Here is a 22,686-nt window from a genome sequence, read left to right as displayed (position 1 = left end):
ACCAATCCAGTCAAAGCGTAAACAATTAATAAAGAATTGTTATTAAAGTAAAAGAAAAGAAAAATGCATGATGAGAAAAGCTAATATACTTAAGTATCGTAATAACTAAACACACAGTTTTATGTGTTGTTATCTCTTGTTAACAAAATATACCCACGTTCCCTGAACTCACTGGGACACCCATTTCCCAAACAGCATCCACTTTAGTAATTCTTCAGTTTAGTAACTCTTAAGTCAAATCCAGCTCATAGTCACCAGACAATGCAGGCGATGAACAAATGTGGGAAAATGTCTACGCCTGTGAAATCGAGTAGACAATATCTGCAACCTGCCTGTGCTCTAAACATTAGTTGGAACAGGTTTCCGTGGCTCTGATCAGAGATGGAACTAGCTGCTCTGAAGACTTTGGCCTGCCTGGCTGTTGGATGGAAAACTAGCCTCCTTCCCCAGTGAGAGTGCCAGTAATTATACTGTCCAGCCACTTTGATATCCCACCCCCTGGTTTTGGCTGTCTATCACTCAAATTCCTTCCTTTAGAAGTTATCAATTTTGTATAGCCTTCCCCCCACCCACCTCCCCGATCTCTGGTAAATAATGTTTCTGATATTTAAAATCGCACTTCAATTTCTCTGGATGCCTGCTAATCTTGTTACCGGGCAAATCACATCTCAGCATTCCTCAGGATGCTTGTTACTTGTTTGTTATTTTTGTTGCCATCTCAAATTCACTGTTAACCTCGTTAACATCCAAATTCCTAACAGGAGAATGTGAATGACGTGAATTCTTTGCTGAACCTTTTGTTTCTCTTTATTTCGATCTTTGCTTCTCTGGGTTATAAACGCAAATAGTAGAAAAGATTATTGCTACCCCTGTACCTTCATTAACTGCTTTTCTGGTTGTTTTAAGATACACATTGAGAAAAGTTGAGAAAGAGAATGCCTTTTTTGTGCCAAAAGAATGTTCTGTTCTCTATCTCTCCCTAAGACCCACTCTCATCCTCTCTCTCTCTTTTTCTCTTTCTCTCTCTCTCTGTAGCTCGCTCTCTCTCATTCTCTCTCTCTCTATCTACGTCCCACTGTCACCCCTCTCTCTCTGTAGCTCTCTCATGCACTCTCTCTCTCTCTCTCTCTCTGTCCCACTGTCATTATGTGTGTGTCTCTCTCTCTGTCTCTGTAGCTCACTCTGTGTGTGTCGCTCTCTCTCTCTCTCGGTCTCTCTCTAAATGTCCCACTGTCATCCTCACTGTATCTCTGTAGCTCACTCCCTCTCTTCCTATCTATGTTCCACTGTATTGTGTGTGTGTCTCTCTCTCTCTGTCTCTGTCTTTCTCTCTCTCTCCCTATCTATGCCCCACTGTCATCCCCTCTCTCTCTCTCTTTATCTATGTCCGACTGTCATTGTCTCCCTCTCGCTCTCTGTAGCTCGCTCTATCTATCTATGTTCCACTGTCAACCCCTCTCTCTCTCTCTTTACCCCCCCCCCTCTCTCTAGCTCATGCTCTCGTTTCCTCTCCCTCTCTGGCTCAGACTGGGAATTTAATTAATCCAAATGTTTTGGTTACTCCAGCGACTGAAATTCCTGAACTGCCCTTCCAGGAAACCGGAGCAGAAATAGAATTGGGTGGAAGTTCACGGGACTGCTGGTTCTGTTTGTACAAGAGCTCCTGGAATAGTCACTCAGTATCTTTTCTCAATCTCTCTCTCTCCCCTCCTCCTCCTTACAGTAAGTGTGGTACCCTCCCTCCAGAGAGCTGTCTCTTCAGCCTGATCTGTAGTGTCGGTTCTTTCATGGGTGAGTAACGTGCTTTTACCACATTGCAACAGAAGTTGGCTCATTGAGTGTATCAGTCACTTGAATGTTCCGCATGTGAAAACAATGTGACGTTATCTTTCTGTGGTGGTGAACGAAAGGTTCCGCGAACTCTAAATTCATGTTGCTTGGACTTGGGTTATTATGTCTGTTTAAGCAGTCCTGTTTGTCTGTAATATCAGTGCCTATCAGCACATTGCCCATTGTGTGTTTACAATAACAAGATAAGATCTATTCTGCCCCCCTGCCCCCCCAATTCTTTTTCCCTCTGCCCAGACAAGTTTTTGCTGAACTAAGCTAAACATTGAGCAAGGATTTGAACTCCACACGGACCGTCAGCCAAGGCTGGAATTGAACCTGGGTCCCTGGTGCTGTGAGGCAGCCATGCCGCCCTCGATTTTTAAAATTCATAACCTCCTGTTCAAATCCCATAGCCTTTCCCTCTGCTGGGCTGGAATTCTCCAGTCATGCACACTGTGCTGCCAGTGAGAACGGAGAACTTGGAGCTCAGCCAGATCTCTGTTCACAGCAGTGTGACTGGAGAATCGACTGGTGAAGGCGAGGTTGGAGAATTCCAGCCTTGATCTGTCCGAAGACTCTGCGTTCCTCCAACTCCGCACTCGTGTGAAAGCCCCACTTCTTTGACCTCAATGTTGATGGCCGTGTGTGGGGTGGGGTGGTGTAGGTGTGGGGGGTGGCTGGGGAGAGAGGGTGGAGGGTGGTGGGATTTGCAGGGGAAGGTGTATGGTGGGGAGAAGATGGGGATGGGGGGGTTAGTGGGGAAATGGGGGTGGGGAGAGAATGTGGGGAGAGTGGGTGGTGGGATTTGCAGGGTAGAGGGTGTGATTGGGAGAAAGGGCATTGGTGGAGGGGGGAATCCCAGCCTGTCTCTTTGAGCAAGCTTTTGATCACCTGACCTCATGTTTCCCCCAGTGGCTTGGGGTTTATTTGCCTGGTTACGGTCTTGTGCTTTTTGCTCCTTGTAGGCACTATATAAATGCAAGCTGTTGAGAGTAGATACTTCTGTACCTGTTGAGGTGTTAAATATGCAGGTGTTGTGGGGAGCTGTATCTGTCAGGAATGGGTAGCAGACGGTAGCCAATTTCGCAACAGTCACACAAGGAAGAAATCAAACAAAATATCAGTTGCGGTAAATTGATCATTATTAAATGCTTGACGTGAGGAATATTCTGTTCAGGATTCTGTACCTGTGGAAACTTGTCCATCTTTGCTGTTAAGTTCCATGACGTTTGATGTTAGAGCCTGGGAACAAGTGAAGCTGGGAGCCAGGGAGGCTGGAGTTGTTAAACAGAGTGTGCTTCCTTTATGAGTGGTGCTCACAAAACTCAGGGGCACACAGAACAAGAATGGCAGCATTTCATGAGCGTGGCATCGTGGGGTAAATTTTCCAGCCCCCTCCACCAAGGAAATTGTTGATTGAAAGGCCCACTTGTTGGGTAATCCCAGCCAAAGTCAGTGGGAGTCGGGCTGCTGCAGTAACAACAGAGGTTGCCAGATACAGACCCAACGCCACTGGTGTTAGAACAGACTGTAGGTCCCCAGGCCTGTCAAAAAAAGGAAGGTAGAATCATAGAATCCCAACAGTACAGAAGGAGGCCATTTGGCCCATCAAACCTGTACTGACAATAATACCACCCAGGTCCTATCCCCACAACCCCACATATTTACCACGCTAATCTCTCTAACCTACGCATCCCAGGATACCAAAGGACAAGTTATTATAGTCAGTCCACCTAACAGGACATCTTTGGACTATGGCAGGAAACCAGACCATCTGGTGGAAACCCATGCAGATGTGGGGAAAATGGTGCAAACTCCACACAGTGATCTGAGGCCAGAATCGAACCCCTGTCTCTGGCAGTGTGAGGAAGCAGTGCTAACCACTGTGCCACTGTGCTGCCACTAGTTCCATGGTTATGGTTGTTGGAGGTCAATTACCTCAGTGTCCTAGGTCCAAACATCTTCAAGTGCTTCACCAATCATTGCCTCCATCAGAATATTGTTAGGGACCAAAATAGTGAACCCCAAGATATGTTAGGACGTTAGTCTAAATGCAACTTCCGTTTTTGATTTTGGCATTAGTGTGAGGATAAGGTGTTCCACTCCGGGTATGATTCTGTTGACCCACTGGGAAGCTTTTGGTAAAACAAATATTATTTAACAACACCATTAAAATATAACAAAAGAATTAGTGTAACATTTACCAATTGGAAATACTTAAACATGACAAGGCACAATTCTTAATAGTTAGCTATCATCTGTGGTCCTAATGTAAGCAGTATTCACATAGACATTAATCCCTCTTCAAAAGAGATCTGCGCCTGTGGGTGCTAGTTGCCATCTTATCAACCCCTCTGAACAGATAGAGAAGGGCACCTGTCTTCTGACTCCCAAACAGCAACCCCCAGAGAAAGATCTATCCCCAAACAGCAGAACTTCAAAGAAAGAGATTTATTTCCTGATAGATCCCAGTCTCAAAATCCAGACAGAAAAGAAACACTGAGAGAGTGATCGCTCTCCAAAGAACTCAAACAGCAGAGTGAGCTTGATTTCTCAGTGTAAACCTAGCTCCACTTGATTTTGCTGTCAATCAGTCTAATCAAGCACTACTCTGCAAAACCCCAGGAGAAAACAGCAAAATGATGATAGTAGTACTCCAGATTAAAGCAAACACTCCAGCAATTAGGCACAATTATGCTGCTGCAGTAACAACAGAGGTTGCCAGATGCAGACCCAATGGCACCAGTGTTAGAACAGACAGTTTTAAAAAAGAATTCTGCCCAAAAACCTGACTCAAATACATTTCTTTAAGGCACAGTATCGTTACAAGATCAGGAGCGGGGAAGATCTCAGACCTCAATTCCTCACATAATGACATGTTCAAAAAGCTCCCAGTGTGGGTCTGTCACCCTCCAAAATGACGGATGTATGCCTAGCCTTGCTGTAGGGCAGGCGTTGGGGGCTGGCCTAAAAAGGACAAAGCAAATTGACCATAGTTTGCTCCTAGCAGCTAAGCATAGAACAAACCAGGAACACAAAGGGACTTGGGAGTCAATGTTCAAGATTCTCTTAAGGTTAACGTGCAGGTTCAGTCGGCAGTTAAGAAGGCAAATGCAATGTTAGCGTTCATGTCGAGAAGGCTAGAATATAAGAGCAGGGATGTACTTCTGAGGCTGTATAAGGGCCTGGTCAGAGCCCATTTGGAGTATTGTGAGCAGTTTTGGGCCCCATATCTAAGGACGATGTGCTGGCCTTGGAAAGAATCCAGAGGAGGTTCACAAGAATAATCCCTGGAATGAAGAGCTTGTTGTATGAGGAATGGCTGAGGACTCTGGGTCTGTACTCATTGGAGTTTAGAAGCATGAGGGGGAACTTATTGAAACTACAGGATACTGCGAGGCTTGGATACAGTGGATATAGAGAGGATGTTTCCACTAGTTGGGAAAACTAGAACCAGAGGGCATAACCTCAGGCTAAAGGAATGATCCTTTAAAACAGAGATGAGGAGGAATTTCTTCAGTCAGAGGGTAGTGAATCTGTGGAACTCCTTGCTGCAGAAGGCTGTGGAGGCCAGGTCATTGAATGTCTTTAGAACAGAGAAAGATAGGTCCTTGATTAATAAGGGGATCAGGGGTTATGGGGAAAAGGCAGGAAAATGGGGATGAGAAAAATATCAGCCACGAGTGAATGCAGAGCAGACCTGATGGGCTGAGTGGCCTAATTCTGCAGTTATAGATAGCTCTATGGCCTGATAAGTATGGATATGATCGGTGCAACTTGTGGGCCAAAGGGCCTGTTTGTGCTGTAGTGTTCTATGTTCTATGTCTTATGGTCTTGTCAAGCGAGCAATACCATGGGAGGCAATTTCAAATGTCACTGGACTAGTAATCCAGAGAGCCGGGTTAGTATCTCTGGACACACGGGTACATGTTCCGCTAGTGGAATTTGAACTCAATTAATTAAATCTGGAATTGAAAGTTAATTTCACACTCACCATTGCAGAGACTATCACCGATTGTTGTAAAAAACCCATCTGGTTCACTAATGTCCTTCAGGGAAGGAAATCTGCCATCCTTACCTGGACTACACGTGACTTCAGAGCCACAGGTTGACTCTTAACTGCCCTCTGAAATGGCCTAGCAAGCCACTCAGTTCGAGGGTAATTAGGGACGGGCAACAAATGCTTCCCAAATCCTAGGAAACAACAAAACAAATTTTACATTGCTGAAGTAGGCCATTCAGCCCAACAGGTTCAGGCTATTATACACAGTGCGTCATTGCAAAGGGGGGCAGGGTGGGTGGGCAGTGGATGTTTGAGGTGGTGAATAGGCTGCTTTGTTCCCCTGACCCCTTAACACTCAATGGAACGGCCAGTTCTTTTTCCTAGAATCCCTACAGTGCAGAAGGAGGCCACTCGACCACAATCCCACCGAGGCCCTATTCCCGTAACCCCACCCATTTACCCCACTAATCCCTTTAACCTGTGCATCCTGGGACACACTAAGGGGTAATTTAACATGGCCAATGCAGCTAATCTGCACATCTTTGGACTTTGGGAGGAAACCAACTCAGACACAGGGACAATGTGCAGACTCAGCACAGACAGTGACTCGAGGCCAGAACTGAACCCGGGCCTGTTGTGCTGTGAGGCAGCAGTGCTAACCACTGTGCCACCATGCTGCCCCGATAAACATTACAATCCCCACTGCATGTTCCAACCAATGCTCCCCGAAACCAAGCAAAGATGTTTGGCACATTTTTGGAAAATGTACACTCCAGAATTTTAGGATTCCTTTACCAACCCCCTCCCTCAGCTCCTTCATTTCTCAATGTGGCATTATCTATATCGATGGGCCTCCCCAATTCCCCCGCACAGTTACTCTCTGTGACTTCATGTAAACTCAACTCACTTCTGAAATTTTCCAGTCCTTCCCTGCTGGCGGAATCTTCTGGTCCTGCTGATGGCGAGCTCACCCTACGGCACATTCTCCGATGGAGAATGGGGAGTGACACCCAATGGACATCAGCAGGACTGGAAGATCCCACCGCCAGCCAATGGCAGGCCACCTCTGCTGCTGGAAAATACACTGCGTATTTTTTCACTGAGTGGTGAGTGTCTGGAACAAGCTGCCAGAGGTAGTAGTAGAGGCATGTATAATTTTGTCTATTATAAGCATTTAGACAGTTACGTGGTTAAGATGGGTATAGATGTTTAAGAACACAAGAACTAGGAGCAGGAGTAGGCCATTTGGCCCCTCGAGCCTGTTCCTCCATTCAATAAGATCATGGCCCATTTTTTATGGACTCAGTTCCACTTACCCGTCCGCTCACCATAACCCTTAATTCCTTTACTGTTCAAAAATTTATCTATCCTTGCCTTAAAAACATTCAATGAGGTAGCCTTAACTGCTTCACTGGGCAGAGAATTCCACAGATTCACAACCCTTTATGTGAAGAAGTTCCTCCTCAACTCAATCTTAAATCTGCTACCCCTTATTTTGAGGCTACACCCCCTAGTGGACTTGGGGAGCTGCTGGACTGGCTAGTTCCCCGTAGTCTGAACAGCGTTAGTGGAGGAGTTGAAGCTAACTCAGAACATGGCTTGCAGAGTGAACTGCAGGATGGGGTGATGTGCTGGAGCTGAGCCCCGCACTAGGTTGTTGAGCAAGGCCAAACTCTGTGTCATTACAGGAGCGATCCAGATCCTCACCAGTGAACCTTGTCACAGCCTCCTTGAGTTCATGGAGAGTAATGATCTTTGCCATTCCTCCACCACCACCACCACCACGCTGCACCCCCCCCCGGCCTCACCCTCCCCCAGTCTGGGCTTGTTCTTGCTGAGTTTGGCCTGTTTGGGGACTAGAGATAGAGATGTGATGGGAGAGGTTGGAGCAAAGGTGGAGTGAAATGTAAGCCCCCTGTGTGTGGTGAGCCCACCTCAGAATGGACAGAGATTGGAATTGGAGCAACAAAAGTTTTAACATTTATTTATTAGTGTCACAAGTAAGGCTTACATTAACACTGCAACAAAATTAATGTGAAACTCCTCTAGTCGCCACACTCCAGCACCTGTTCGGGTACACTGAGGAAGAATTTAGCATGGCCAATGCACTTAACCAGCACATCTTTCGGACTGTGGGAAGAAACCGGAGCACTGGAGGAAACCCACACAGACACGGGGAGAATGTGCAGACTCCGCACAGACAGTGACCGAAGCCGGGAATTGAACCCAGGTCCCTGGCGCTGTGAGGGAGCAGTGCTAATCACTGTGCCACCATGCTGTTCCCAAGACAGCTGTGGTGATGGTGTTGTGAAAGTCTTGTTGAGAGAGTGAGTGTTGATACGTGTCTCCCGAGACTGAATGTGTGAGATTCGTGAAGGGAGTTGCTGTTTGAGTACACGATGCCCTGCTGAGAGTTTGATAGTGGAGGGAGGTGAGAGAGGACAGACCCTGATGGGGTGAGTAAGATCATTCCCCCACACCCCACCCCACACTGGATGGTGCTTGGTGGATGGGTTGCACTGGTCTCCTAGGCCATGGTTTCCCAGGCCGGAGAGGTGAGGTTCGTGTGATTCTTTGATCTGTCCCTTGAATCGTGGACATGCCGTTGGGGCCCAGGCTCCCCGGATGAGGGCTGCGGGGGTCTTGGCAGTGAAAGGTGGTGCGGCTGCCTTCTGGAGGGTGCCCACCTTTTCCCTCTGGGGTCCTGACATCCTGCACGCTCTGGTGAAGACAGCGGGGCTGGAGAAAGTGAGATGAATGATTGCAAAAAGGCTAGATTTTAAGTGTTGAGAAATGTTAGAATTGTATAGCGTGTTGGTGAGACCACATCTGGAGTATTGTGTCCAGTTTTGGTCTCTTTTTTTGAGGAAGGATGTGGTGACATTGGAGGCAGTTCAGAGGATTTTCCCCAGATTGATTCCGGGGATGAAAGGTTGTACGAGGAGCAGTTGGATAGCTTGTGTTTGTACTCACTGGAGTTCATAGGAATGAGGGGGATTTGATTGAGGTTTATAAGATGTTAAAGGGGATTGATAAGATGAATGTTGAATGGTTATTTCCCCTTATGGGACAGTCTGGAACAAGAGGTGATAGGTATACACTGGTATCTTCCCATCCCACCTGCCATGGGAATTGGAGCGGGTGAGGGGGTGAATCACGCAAAGGTCTGTTGACCTCAGGTGAGGTTTCAGGGTGAGTGTGGCTGGAAAATCTCAGCTGTGGAGTGAGAGGAGGTAGGTCCAAAACTGAGGAGGAGGAGAAACTGCTTCTCTCGGAGGGTTGTGAACCTGTGGAGCTCATGCCTCAGAGTGCACTGGAGGCAAAAATCAACCAACAAGAAAGAGACAGATGTGTTTCTGTGGAAAGCAGGATAGAGGGAGCAGGCAGGAAAGCGGGATTGAGACCAGGATAAGATCAGCCATGATCCTGTTAAATGACGGAGCAGGCTCGAGGGGCTGAATGGCCCACTCCCACTCCTGATTCCTCTGTTCCTATGAGTGTGCTGGACTGGTGTTTAAATATGGCGTCGGGACCTTTGAGTCTGCCAGCCTCCCCGCATCTCCCCCACCCCACCCACTCTTTATTTGGATGGGAATTCCCCTGTGCATAATTAATGAGATTCCAAGTGCCAAATCTGGCATGGAATCCCACGATTCAGGCCAACAGGACAGGTGCTGCCACAGTTACCCGACCCTCAAAATGGGAGAATTCCGCGCAAAGTGTTCACGGCTGGATTTTTAACTCCGAGCAGGTTTAGTTGAACAACTTTTGCAGTGGATTTTGAATTGACAATGTAGCCTGAGCTACATGCTTTGGAGTTTCTCCCCCAGGTCTGAGAAATCAGCATATAGTGATGATGTTTGAAAGGCCTCTTGCTCGCTCTGCGTTCTATCATCCAAGGTAGTTTCTCAAGGATGAAATTCAGCGCACATTAGTGGACAAACAGGAGCGTGGGACGTGAGAAAAGCGTCTGATGTTTATGCGGGGGATGATTTTAAACTGAGGGTTGTGCGGGATTACAGAATGAAGACTCTGTGCTGTAATCTACTTATCCCCCCAGAGATAGTGAACTCGAGCTGACTTATTGCCTGTTCTGGAGCACCTTATCAGATCTCGTTCAAGAACAGCGTTTCATTGTTCTCAGATTAATGTCAGCATTTATGTAATGTTTTGGCTGCTGTTCTAATGTACATGGCCAACGAAACTGAGAAAAAGGTGAAGAAATATGATCATTGCGCTTATTTAATCTCTCGGTGTAACACTGCAATAAACATGTATCATTATTCCCTCTATGTAACTCTGTTATTTGTTATCAATTTAACCCCTCTATTGATTTGATTTGATTTATTATTGTCCATGCATTAGTATACAGTGAAAAGTATTATTTCTTGTGTACTGTACAGACAAAGCATACCATACATAGAGAAGGAAAGGAGAGAGTAGAGGACATAGCTAGGGTGTAGGGAAAGATCAACTTAATGTGAGGTAGTCCATTCGAAAGTCTGACGGCAACAGGGAAGAAGCTGTTCTAGAGTGGGTTGGTAGGGGACCTCAGACTTTCATACCTTTTTCCGACGGAAGAAGGTGGAAGAGAGTAGGTTTGGTGTCCCTGGGGACTTGATCATACTAAATGCTTTTCTGAGACAGCGGGAAGTGTAGACAGTGTCAAGGGATGGGAGGCTGGTTTGAGTGATGGATTGGGCTTCGTTCACGACCCTATGTAGTTTCTTGCAGTTTCTTGGACAGAGCAGGAGCCATACCAAGCTGTGGTACAGCCAAAAAAAAAATGCTTTCTATGCTGCATCTTTAGATGTTGGTGAGTTGTAGGAGACATACCAAATTTCTTTAGTCTTCTGGGAAAGTATTGGTGGGCTTTCTTAACTATAGTGTTGGCATGGAGGGACCTGGACACAAAAAAATTGAACCCATGATTGTGATGAATGGTGGAGCAGGTTGAAGAGTCAAATGGTCTCCTGCTCCCATCTTCTATGTTTCTATGTAAGCACTTGACCATTTCTACTTCAGCCCCATTGATGTACACAGGGGTATGCAGTAAGTATAGAATCAGAAACATCTGGGGTTAATGAGGCATTGCACTTTCAGTCCTCTATAGGTCAATGTCAAAAATATTGGGGTGAATTTTACCGTTGTGCCCACCATGGGAATTGTAGCAGGCGAGGTGCGGACCATGGAAAGATCCGTTGACCTCGGGCGGGATTTTCCAGTTTTGGGACAAGTGAAGCTGGAAAACTCAGCCCCCAATTAAAGTTTATTTATTAGTGTCACAAGTCGGCTTACATTAACACTGCAATGAACTTACTGTAAAAATCACCTAGTCGCCACACTCCGGTGCCTGTTTGGGTACACTGAGGGAGCATTTAGCACAGCCAATGTACCTAACCAACACATCTTTCAGACTGTGGGAGAAAACTGGAGCACCCGGAGGAAACCCATGCAGACAGGAGGAGAATGTGCAAACTCCACACAGTCTCCAAGCTGGGAATTGAACTGAGTTCCTGGCGCTGTGAGGTAGCAGTGCTGACCACTGTGCCACTGCGCTTGTTTGCCAGACCATGGTATGTGATTTATTTTTAGATATAACTTTCTTTCTTTCCGTTGACAGAACATGTGCACACACGTGTGCCTGTGTGCGCATGTGTAGGGGGGGAGGTAGACGAAGGTGAGGTAGTTGGGGTGCAGTGGGGGTATGGAGCTAGAAGAAGAAACGCAGGATGTGAACACTTCTGTGTCTGCTTGTTTCTCTTGTGTCTTAGGGACTTGCTTCGACTTCCCCACACCCCCACCAACAGCTACAACCTTCCCACCCTCCCCTCTCACCTCAGTGGGCCTGCAGTCTCTCAAACCACACCCCAGTGAGAAGAACCTGCAGTCGGAGCTGTGAGGGTGGGACGCCAGGGGAGGTTGAGCTGGAGGAGGAAGATGTGGGCAGCAGAGGAGTACAGGGAAGGAGTAAATGGCCATTACACCAATGACAGCACTACACTGACAGATTCATTTCCAGAAGGCATTTGGTGAACTGACAAAACATAAAAGCTCATGGTGTAGGGGATAACATGTTGGCATGGATAGAAGATTGATGGTAAACAGGAAGCAGAGAGTAGACATTGGTAAGGCCACACTTGAAATACTGTGTACAATTCTGGCCACCCTATTATAGAAAGGATATTATTAAACTAGAAAGAGTGCAGAAGAGATTTACTAAGATGCTACTGAGACTTGATGGTTTGAGTTATAAGGAGAGGCTGGATAGACTGGGAATTTTTTCTCTGGAGCGTAGAAGGATGAAGGGTGACCTTATAGAGGTCTATAAAATAATGAGGGGCACAGATCAGCTCGATGGTCAATATCTTTTCCCAAAGATTCCCATAGAGGACATAGGTTTAAGGTGAGAGGAGAGAGATATGAAAGTGTCCAGAGGGGCAGTTTTTTCACGCAGAAGGTGGTGAGTGTCTGGAACAAGCTGCCAGAGTTAGTCGTGGAGACGGGTACAATTTTGTCTTTAAAAAGCATTTAGACGTTACATGGGTAAGATGGGTATAGAGGGATATGGGTCAAATGTGGACAATTGGGACACATTGCTTAGGGGTTTTGAAAACAAGGGCGGCATGGACAAGTTGGGCCGACGGGTCTGTTTTCATGCTGCAAATCTCTAAGACACTCTAAGGAGGCATAAATGGGTCATTTTCAGGTTGGCAAGGTGTAACGGGTAGTGTGCCACAGGGATCAATGCTGGAACCTCAACTATCCACAATTTATGTAAATGACTTTATATCGTGCGGCACAGTGGTTAGAACTGGTGCGCCTCAGTGCCAGGGACCCAGATTCAATCCCGGCGTCGGGTAGAGTTTGCACATTCTCCCCATGTCTGTGTGGGTTTCTGCTGGGTGCTCCGGTTTCCTCCCACAGTCCATAGATGTCTGGGTTAGATGCATTGGCCATGCTAAATTGCCTCTTTGTGTCCCAAGATGTGTCGGTTAGGGGAATTAGCCATGTTAAATGTGCGGGGTTACGGAGATAGATCAGGAGAAAGGGCCTGGATAAGAAACTCAGTTGGAGAGTTGGTGCAGACTAGATCGACTGAATGGCCTCTTTCTGCATTGTAGGGATCCTATGATTTTATGACTTGGATGAAGGGATGGTTGGCAAATTTGCCAACTACAAAAATTTAGGTAAGAAAGTAAATTTTGAAAAGAACGTAAAGAGGCTCAGAGTTATAAATAGGTTGGCTGGAATTTTACCGTCTCACCCTCACGGGAATCGGTGTGGGCAAGGGGCGGACAATGGGAAGGTCCATTGACCTCGGGTGGGACCTTACAGTTTCAGGATAAGTGAGGCTGTAAAATCCTGCAGTGAGTGGACAAATATCTGAATGAATTAAATAAAAGAAAAATTTCATTAATTTGAAAAAGTACAGAGAAGGAAAAGAAAATAAAAACTTGTATATGTATAAATTATTTCACAGACTGATCCAAATTGCTTTGCAACCGATGAAATAATTCTCATTGCTGTAAGGTTAGAATGTAGAACTACAGGAATGATAAGGAGGGACAATGAATAAAATGTAATGGGGATAAGTTGTGATTCTGGACGGAAGAGGAATGAGGAAGAATCTCCTTGAGTTTGAGGAGTGTAGCTATCTTCATGTGTGAATTGGACAGAGGGCCACACTCTGAAACAACCTACTATTGCCTCACTATAGGGAAGATGTGAATGCACTAGAGAGGGTGCATGGGAGATTCACCAAGATGCTTTTCTTATCTTTATTTATTAGTCAAAAGTCAGTTTACAGTAACACTAATCAAGTTACTGTGAAAATCCCTTAGTCGCCACAGTCTGGTGCCTGTTTAGGTACACTGAGGGAGAACTTAACATGGCCAATGCACCTAACCAGCATATCTTTTGAACTATGGGAGGAAACCGGAGCGCCCGGAGGAAACCCACACAGACACAGGGAGAATGTGCAGACTCTGCACACAGTGACCAAGCCTGGATATTGCCTGGGCTGGAGTGTTTCAGCTATGAAGAGATGCCGGTTAGGCTGGGGTTGTTTTTCTTAGAACAGAGAAGGCTGAAGGAGGACCTGATTTAAGTGAACAAAATTATGAGGGACAGAGATAGAGGAGATAAGAAGTTTTCCCCTTAGCATAAACGTCATTAACCGGGGCGCTCAGACTAATGCAAGGGGACAGAAGATTTAGAGGGGATTTGAAGAAAACCTTTTTCATCCAGCGGATGGTAGGAATCTGGAACTCACTGTTTGAAAGGATGGTAGAGGCACAACATTGAAGAAGCATTTAGATGAGCATTTGATACACCCTAGCATACACGGCTACAGACCAAGTTCTGGAAAATGGGATTAGAATAGATAAGTATTTGATAACTGGTCAGACACAAAAGGGCCAAAGGGCCTCTTTCTATGCTGTAAACTCTATTGGCAGGATTTTCTGTCTGCGCTCGCCCCAAGACTGGAAACTCCTGCCTCAGGTTAATGGATCATTCCATGGTCCACTCCTGCCCACTACGAATCCCATGGTGGAAAGGACGAGAAAGTTTTGCCAATATGACGATTAGGAAGCTGGGCCAGAAAAACCTTTGCTGGAATTTTCCAGCCATTCATGCTGGTGGGATTCTCCAGTCCCGCTGTAATGAACAGAGATCTGGCTGAGCCAGCAAATTCTCTATCCTCACTGGCAGTGGAGGCAGGATGTGAATGGCCGGAGATATTCTCATTCTCTCTCTCTCTCCCTCTCTCATCACCACCACCACCACACACACACCCCCCAACCCCGATATTTGATATTTCTGTGGACTCGTGGGCACGATCTCTACTCCTGGCAAAGTTGGGAAGATTTTGTTGGCTCCAGATAATGTTGAAGATCCATCAAGTGCAGAGCTGTGATGAAGTTGTTGCTTTGGGTTGCTAACGCAGCCTCTCCATCTTACATGATGTTATTAAGAGCACTGAGGTCATTAAAAGTAGCCAGTATGATTTTATAATCAATAGGTCAGTAACCAGCCAGATTTCTCTGAGGGGGGGCAGTGTACAGGTTTTGCTAGGAGGTCTTGTGGCGCAGTGGGTTCTGTCCCCTTCTAACCTGCCTCTGAGCCAGAAGCTCCGGATTCAAGTCCCATCCCAGGACTTGATGGCCAAGGAAGGTTCATTATGCACCAAACAGGTTAAGTGTCAACCTGCAAGTGCTTCCAAATATGCCAGTGGCTGCTGGTAAGAGTGGGAGAGACTCCTAGTCAGCCACGCTTAATAAGGAACAGTGCCCCTCAAGTGAGAATCCCTCTGGTGACAGATTAGTGACCTGTACCTGGAATTACTAGAATTACAGAATCGTACAGTGCACAAGAAGTTCTTCAGCCCATCAAGTCTGTACTAACACGCAAGAAACATGTGAACTCCCACCTAATCTCAATTACTAGCACTTGGCCTAGAGCCTTGAATGTTATGACGTGCAAAGCTCTTATCCAGATCCTTTTAAAGAATCCCACCTCTATCACCCTCCCAGGCAGCGCATTCCAGACCCTCATCATTTTCTGCGTAAAAATGTTTTTCCTTACATCCTTAACCTCCTGCTCCTCTCCTTGATCCTATGTCCCCTGGTGACTGATCCTTCAACTAAGGGGATCAGCTGCTCCTTATTCATTCTGTCCATGTCCCTCATAATCTTGTACACCTCGATCAGGTCGCCCTCTGTCTTCTCGGTTCCAATGAAAACAACCTCAGCATATCCGGCCTGTCCTCACAGCTGAAACTCTCCAGCCCAGGCATCCTGGTGAGTCTCCTCTGCACCACCTCCAGCACACTCACATCCTTCCTATAATGTGGCGACCAGAACTGCACACAGTACTCTAGCGTGGCCTCACCAAAGTTCTGTACGACTCCAACATGATTTCCTTGCTTTTGTAATCGATGCCTTGATCCCATATGTCTTTTTACCACCCTACTAACATACCCTTCTGCCTTCAGAAATCTGTGGACAAACACGCCAAGGTCCCTTTGTTCCACAAAACTTCCTCATGTTATGTCATTCATCGAATACTTTCTTGTCAAATTACACCTTCCAAAGTGTATCACCTCACACTTTTCAGGGTTAAATTCCATCTGCCACTTATTTGCCCGTTTGGCCATTCCATCTATATCTTCTTGTAACCCAAGACACTCTGCCTTACTGTCAACCACCCGTCCAGTCTTTGTTTCAACCGTAAACTTACTAATCCTACCCCCCTCCCCCCCCATGTAGTTAAGGACAATGCAGTGGCACAGTGGTTAGCACTGCTGCCACACAGCGCCAGGGACCCGGGTTTGATTGCTGCACTGTCTGTGCAGAGTTTGCATGTTCTCCCCGTGTCTGTGTGGGTTTCCTCCGGGTGTTACAGTTTCCTCCCAGAGTCCGAAAGACGTGCTGGTTGGGTGCATTGGCCGTGCTAAATTCTCCCTCAGTGTACCCGAAACAGGCACCCGACTGTGGCGACTAGGGGATTTTCACAGTAACCTCGTTGCAGTGAGCCTACTTGTGACACTAATAAATAAACTTTAACTTAAACCTATGTTGTTTATATAAATGATAAATAATCGGGGATCTTGTCAAAGGCTTTGCTGAAATCTATATAAACTACGTCAGCTAGCATTTGCTAGCTTTGGAAACAGACAAAAGTCTGCCTTAGCGCAGCAGTAGGTGCGGGAAGAGTATTGGAAAACATTCTGAAGGTCAAGGACATTAATTATCTGAACTGGATTCTCTTGTGGCTATTATTTTGCCTCTGTTTTAACAGTGTCTACATATCAGAGAGTGCTCCCCTGGCTGCAAGTTGGGGCACCCTGCAGTTGTGAAAGGTGCTGTACAAATTCAAACTTTCCCTGTGCTCGAGCATCCAGTTTATATCCCCTTTCTCTGGCGCAGCACCTGTCTGGTGTGAGCAGTCTCGAAACATTTGCCTGGGTTCCAGATGCTCGCTAATTGAGACCAATGAAAATTCCCCTGCTTGAACCTGGAGCTTGCAAATACAGGGAAGTTTGGTCGGAAGGCATGTGCATTCCTAAGGAAACCCACCCAACTGCTCATCCTTTTCAATTAATCGTGCTCCTTTTCTGCGGGTATTTTCCATTCCCTCTTCCCCCGGTTCCCTTCCCCTGCAATGTTCCTGTATCCACTCATGAGAGCCACTGCAGGGGGTGAGTTAGGACCAGAAGAGTCTATGGTCCTATTTCCCCCACCCCCAGAATGTCAAGCATTAAGCAACTGATGCAGAAATGTTGGTCTTTCTGGGTTATTTCTCCCCCCGCAGTACCTTTCACAACTGCACAGGCTATCCCAAAACCTCTCTACAGCCAGTGTGGTGCAGTTGCTGTCGCAAATGCGACGGCCGATCTACGCACAGCAAGATCCCGCAAACCAGCAAAATGACAACGACCAAACTGTGGGGTAGCGCAGTGGTTAGCACTGCTGCCTAACAATGCCTGGGGCCCAGGTTCAATTCTGGCTTTGGGTGAAGCTGTGTGGACTTTGCACGTTCTCCCTGTGTCTGCATAGGTTTCCCCAGGTGCTCCAGTTTCCTTCCGAAAATGTGCAGGTTAGGTGGACTGGCCATTGCTAAGTTGCTCCTTAGTGTACACAGACATGTAAGTTTGCATTGGAACATCAGCCTTGAATTTTGTGCTCAGTTCCTGGAGTGAAACTTGAACCCACAACCATCAGAAGACAGTGTAACCAATTAAACGACAGAGGCTAAAGGCAAGGCATGGTTGCTTTAGGCTTTGGGTGACAATTGCCCTCTGAGATAGTAAGATGATATCTTTTGAGGGGGATCTCGGGCTGGCAGCTTGTTAATGAAGCAAGAATTGTGAGATGTATTCAATATTAGGTCGGTCACCAGTGGAGTACCCCAGGGATCTGTTCTAGGACCCTTGCTGTTTGTCATTTTCATAAATGACCTAGATGAGGAAGTGGATGGATGGGTTAGTAAGTTTGCCAATGACACAAAGGTCGGTGGTGTTGTGGATGGTCTGGAAGGATGTCAGAAGTTGCAGCAGGACATAAATAGGATGCAAGACTGGGCGGAGAAGTGGCAGATGGACTTCAACGCGGATAAATGTGTAGTGGTCCATTTTGGCAGGACCAATGGGATGAACAAGTACACTATCAAGGGCAGGAATCTGAGCAGTGTTGAAGAGCAGAAGGATCTTGGGGTCCGGGTCCACAGGACTCTTAAATCGGCCTCACAGGTGGAGGATGTAGTCAAGAAGGCGTATGGTGTACTGGCCTTCATTAATCGAGGGATTGAGTTTAGGAGTCAGGAGGTAATGCTGCAACTTTATAAGTCCCTTGTCAGGCCCCACTTGGAGTACTGTGCGCAGTTCTGGTCGCCTCACTATAGGAAGGACGTAGAAGCTATTGAAAGGGTGCAGAGGAGATTTACAAGGATGTTGCCTGGATTGGGAGGCATGCCTTATGAAAATAGGTTGAGGGAGCTGGGACTCTTCTCCCTGGAGAGGCGTAGGTTGAGAGGCGACCTGATAGATGTTTATAAAATGTTGAGAGGAATAGATAGGGTGGATTCTCAGAGGCTATTTCCCCGGGTTGAAATGGTCGCTACGAGAGGACACAGATTTAAGGTGCAGGGAAGCAAGTACAGAGGTGATGTTAGGGGTAAGTTTTTCACTCAGAGGGTGGTGAGTGAATGGAATCGGCTGCCATCAGTGGTGGTGGAGGCGAACTCGCTGGGGTCTTTTAAAAGACTTCTGTATGAGTATATGGAATTTAATGGGATTGGGGGTTATAGATAGGTCTATGGATTGGTAGGTATTGATGTGGTCGGTGCAACTTGTGGGCCGAAGGGCCTGTTTGTGCTGTAGTGTTCTATGTTCTATTATCCAGAAGAGCAAAGGAGGATTTGGATGTCTTGTGGTTCAGGGAGTGGTGTTCCAGCCTTTGAACCAAAAGCTATGGTTTCAAGACCCACTCCAGGGCCTGGCAGCCATGGAAGGAGTGCTCGTGATGGCGTTTCTGTAGATTGAGTATCAGCCAGTGAGTTCACTTCAACATATCCCCATTGATACCCAACAGGGGAGAGAAGAAACTCTGTGTGTGAACATATCAGATAAGCAAAGGAGCTCCTGAGGAATGCTGGACAATAATGGGTCATATAAACATGTGAACAAGGAGCAGGGGTAGGCCATTCAGCCCCTCGAGCCTGCTCTGCCATTTAATAGATTATGGCTGATCTGATAGTTACCTCAAATCTACACCCTGCCAACTCCCGATAACCTTTCACCCCCCACCTTGCTCACCAAAAGAATCTTGTGAAGTAATCTTGTGCCACGAATCTTGTGTCACGACAATAACCTCTCCCTCGATGTCAGCAAAAGAAAGGAGATAGTCATCGACTTCAGGAAGTGTCGTGGATGACATGCCCCTTTCTACATCAAGGGGACGAACTGGAAATGGTTGAGAGCTTCAAGTTTCTAGGTGTCCAGATCACCAACTACCTGTCCTGGTACCTCCATGCTAGTTAAGAAATCCCACCAACGCCTCTACTTTCCCAGAAGCCGAAGTACATTAGGCAAGTCTGCTAAGATTCTCAACAATTTTTACAGGTGCACCCAAGAAAGCAACCTTTCCAGTTGTATCAGCTTGGTATAGCACCTGCTCTGACTTTACTATAGCGCCTTTCAAGGAGAGAGTTCCAAAGACTCGTGACCCTCTGAGAGAAAATATTTTGCCCTTCTGTTTTAAATGAGTGAGCCCTTATTTTTAAACAGTGATCCCTAGTTTCTTCCACAAGAGGAAACATCCCCTCCACACCCACCCTCTAAATACCCCTCAGGATCTAATCCATAATTGACCAAGTTGTCTCTTACTCTTCTATATCCAGTAGATACAAGCCTAGTCTGTTTAAGCTTTCCTCGTAAGATAACCTGCTCATTCCAGGTACCAGTCTGGTAAACCTTCTCTGCATTGCTTCTAATGCAGTTACATCCTTCCTTAAATAGGACATAATCCTCCAAATGTAATCTCACCAGTGCCCCATACAACTAAAGCATCACCTCCCTTCTTGTGGCATAGTGGGTTAGTGCCCCTGCCAGAAGCTCCAGGTTTGAGTCCCACCCCAAGACTTGATGGTCAAGGAAGGTGTATTCATAACGTGGCTAAACAAGTCAAGTGTCAACCTGCAAAATCCTTCCAAACACGCCAATGGCTGGTGGTAAGAAAGGGGGAGACTCCTGATGAGCCATGCTTGATATGGAGTGGCGCCCCTCAAGCTATAAGTCCCCTGGTGACAGACTAGTGACCTGTTCATGGAATTAGTAGCGATGGAAACAGGCTGCCTTAGTGTACCACTAGGTGCGGGAAGAGAATTCGATTGGATAACCTCCCAACTTCTGTTTTCAATTCTCTCCGCAGTGAATGATAAATCCTATTTGCTTTCCTCAATGTCAGGTTGGGGCAGCAATGGAATTGTTCCGTCTAGGTTCCTCTTTGAGAGATTTTTCTTGTCTTTGGAATGTGAGATGTTACGGATAACTGGGCTGACGTGACACCGTATCCTTTTTGTTTTAGTGATGCTGGTGGGTTTCCTCAGATATGCCCAGGTCATGGAGAGACACCAGAACTCCTTACTGAATACGGCAGCACTGGTCTCGTGCTGGATTTGTGCTGCCGGCCTCATCGTGGTGGGAAACTTCCAGGTAAATTATAAAGAAAATGTTGAGGTTTAGAAGTTGGTGCTTGCTAACCTGCTGACTGACTCCCTCCTCTATCATTTGCCTGCCTGTTATGTTGAACAGTTGCAAACCCAGGGGGCGTATATAACACTTTACAACACCAACAATGACACTTCCACACAAAACGAAAAACACCTGCATTTATGTGGCACCTTTTACATCCTCACAATTGGTGGAATTTTTCCGTCACGTCCACCATGGGAATCGTAGCGGGCGGGACAGAACATTCGGTGGACCATGCACAGGTCCGTTGACCTCAGGCTGGAATTTCCGGTCTTGGGGGTGAGCGTGGCTGGAAAATCCCGCCCAATATTCCAAGGTGCTTTATAATGGATGGATGGGCATGGGTTGTTTTTGTTGGAGCAGAGAGGGGCGACCTGATCGAGGTGTACAAGATTATGAGGGGCGTAGACAGAGTGGATAAGGAATAGCTGTTCCCCGTACTTGAAGGATCATGAAGAAGGGATGGGAGGTTTAGGGGGAATGTGAGGAAAAGCTTTTCTACTCAGAGGGCGGTGACGGTCTGGAATGTGCTGCCTGGGAGGATGGTGGAGGCAGGTTGCCTCATATCCTTTAAAAAGTATCAGGATGAGCACATGGCATGTCATAACATTCAGGGCAATGACCCATGTACTGGTAAATGGGATTGGGTGGGAGGTCAGATATTTCTCATGTTGGTGCAGACCTGATGGGCCAAAGGGCCTCTTGTGCACTGTATTTATGATTTATTCTGCAAATGGAGTCACTGTTGTAATGTTGGAGATGTGAGGCCAGCCAAGTTGTACACAGCAGGATCCCACACAGAGCAATGAGGCAAATGACCAGTCGGTCTGTTGTCAAATGTTGGTTGAGGGATGAATGTTGGCCAGGAGCCAGGAGAGAACTCGCCTGCTGGCCTTTGAAATTCTGCCATGGCATTTTATAATGTGTCTCCATTGAGATGGCAGGAGGGGTGATTTTCCAGATGCACGCGCCCCAAGATTGGTTCCCACCCGAGGTCAACGGACCTTCAAATGGCCTGCTGAACTTTCTGTCCCACCCGTTCTATGATCCCCGAAAAGGGTGGGACCAGAATATCTCAATCCAGCATCTCATCTGAAAACTGGCATCTGTGATGGTTTGGTATCCCCTCAGTTTGGCAGAGACTAGATTGTTGTGCTCAAGTTTGGAATGGAATGCACAATCTTCTGACTCAGGGAATGTTTGTATCTAGAATTAAGAATCTACTGATGACCTCGAAACCATTGTCAATTGTCAGAAAAACCCATTTGGTTCTCTGATGTCCTCCAGGGAAGGAAATCTGCCGTTCTTTTCTGATCTGGTCTACATGTGACTCCAGAGTCACAGCAATGTGATTGACTCTCAACTGCCCTCAGGCAACTAGGGTTGGGCAATAAATGCTGGTCAGTCAGCGGCGCCCATCTCCCATGAATGAATTAAAAAAAAGATTTATGGAAAGTGTTTCAAGCCATTCTGGGAGGTCGTCAGAAAGCCAAGATCTTTCAGTTGAAGTTTAACACAGAGAAGTACAAAATGTTGCAACAAAGAAAGGAAAAAAACAAACAAGACATGTGTTCCATAAATGGTGTTGCAATAGCTCAGATGGAATAATGCCAGCAGTCTGCACTGATTTAACATTAAGCATGTTGAGTCGATGCAGAATAGCAGTCAACAAGGCCAGTCGGCTGTTAAACTACACAGAAAAGCAGGACACAGGTCAACCCGCGTGGAGTTCTGGTCAGCTTGAACCTTCGTGGTGATGCAGCTATTCAACCACTAGAGGCATTGCAGGGATGAACCATGAGGCTGACCCCCAGGGTCAGGAAATTGGCATGACTGACACAATGGTTAGCACTGCTGCCTCACAGCACCAGGGACCCGGGTTTGATTCCCAGCTTGGGTCACTGTCTGGGTGGAGTCTGCATGTTCTCCCCGTGTCTGCGTGGGTTTCCTCCGGGTGCTCCGGTTTCCTCCCGTAGTCTAAAAATGTGCAAATTAGGTGGATTGGCCAACTCTCTTGCCCCTTAGTGTCAGGGGGAGTAGCTAGGGTGAATGTATGGGGTTAGGGGGATAGGGCCTGGATGGGATTGTGATTGGTGCA

General features: G+C 46.7%; 1 protein-coding gene across 2 annotated transcripts in view; it reads left to right on the top strand.

Moving 5' to 3' along the window:
* The window catches only part of LOC145360420 (transmembrane protein 150A), a 96,242-nt gene that overhangs the window by 52,408 nt on the left and 21,148 nt on the right, over positions 1 to 22,686 (top strand). For both annotated transcript variants that reach the window (XM_080215621.1, XM_080215620.1), the window contains 2 exons: positions 1,724 to 1,791; positions 20,422 to 20,549. In XM_080215621.1, coding sequence (XP_080071747.1) covers positions 1,724 to 1,791; positions 20,422 to 20,549 — 196 coding nt within the window. The remainder of the gene's footprint in view (positions 1 to 1,723; positions 1,792 to 20,421; positions 20,550 to 22,686) is intronic.

The sequence above is a fragment of the Carcharhinus amblyrhynchos genome, chromosome 31 (genome assembly GCF_965287045.1).
Source record: "Carcharhinus amblyrhynchos chromosome 31, sCarAmb.v2.hapA, whole genome shotgun sequence".
In the NCBI taxonomy this organism is placed as follows: domain Eukaryota; kingdom Metazoa; phylum Chordata; class Chondrichthyes; order Carcharhiniformes; family Carcharhinidae; genus Carcharhinus; species Carcharhinus amblyrhynchos.
This window is presented reverse-complemented; position numbering and strand designations above follow the sequence as displayed.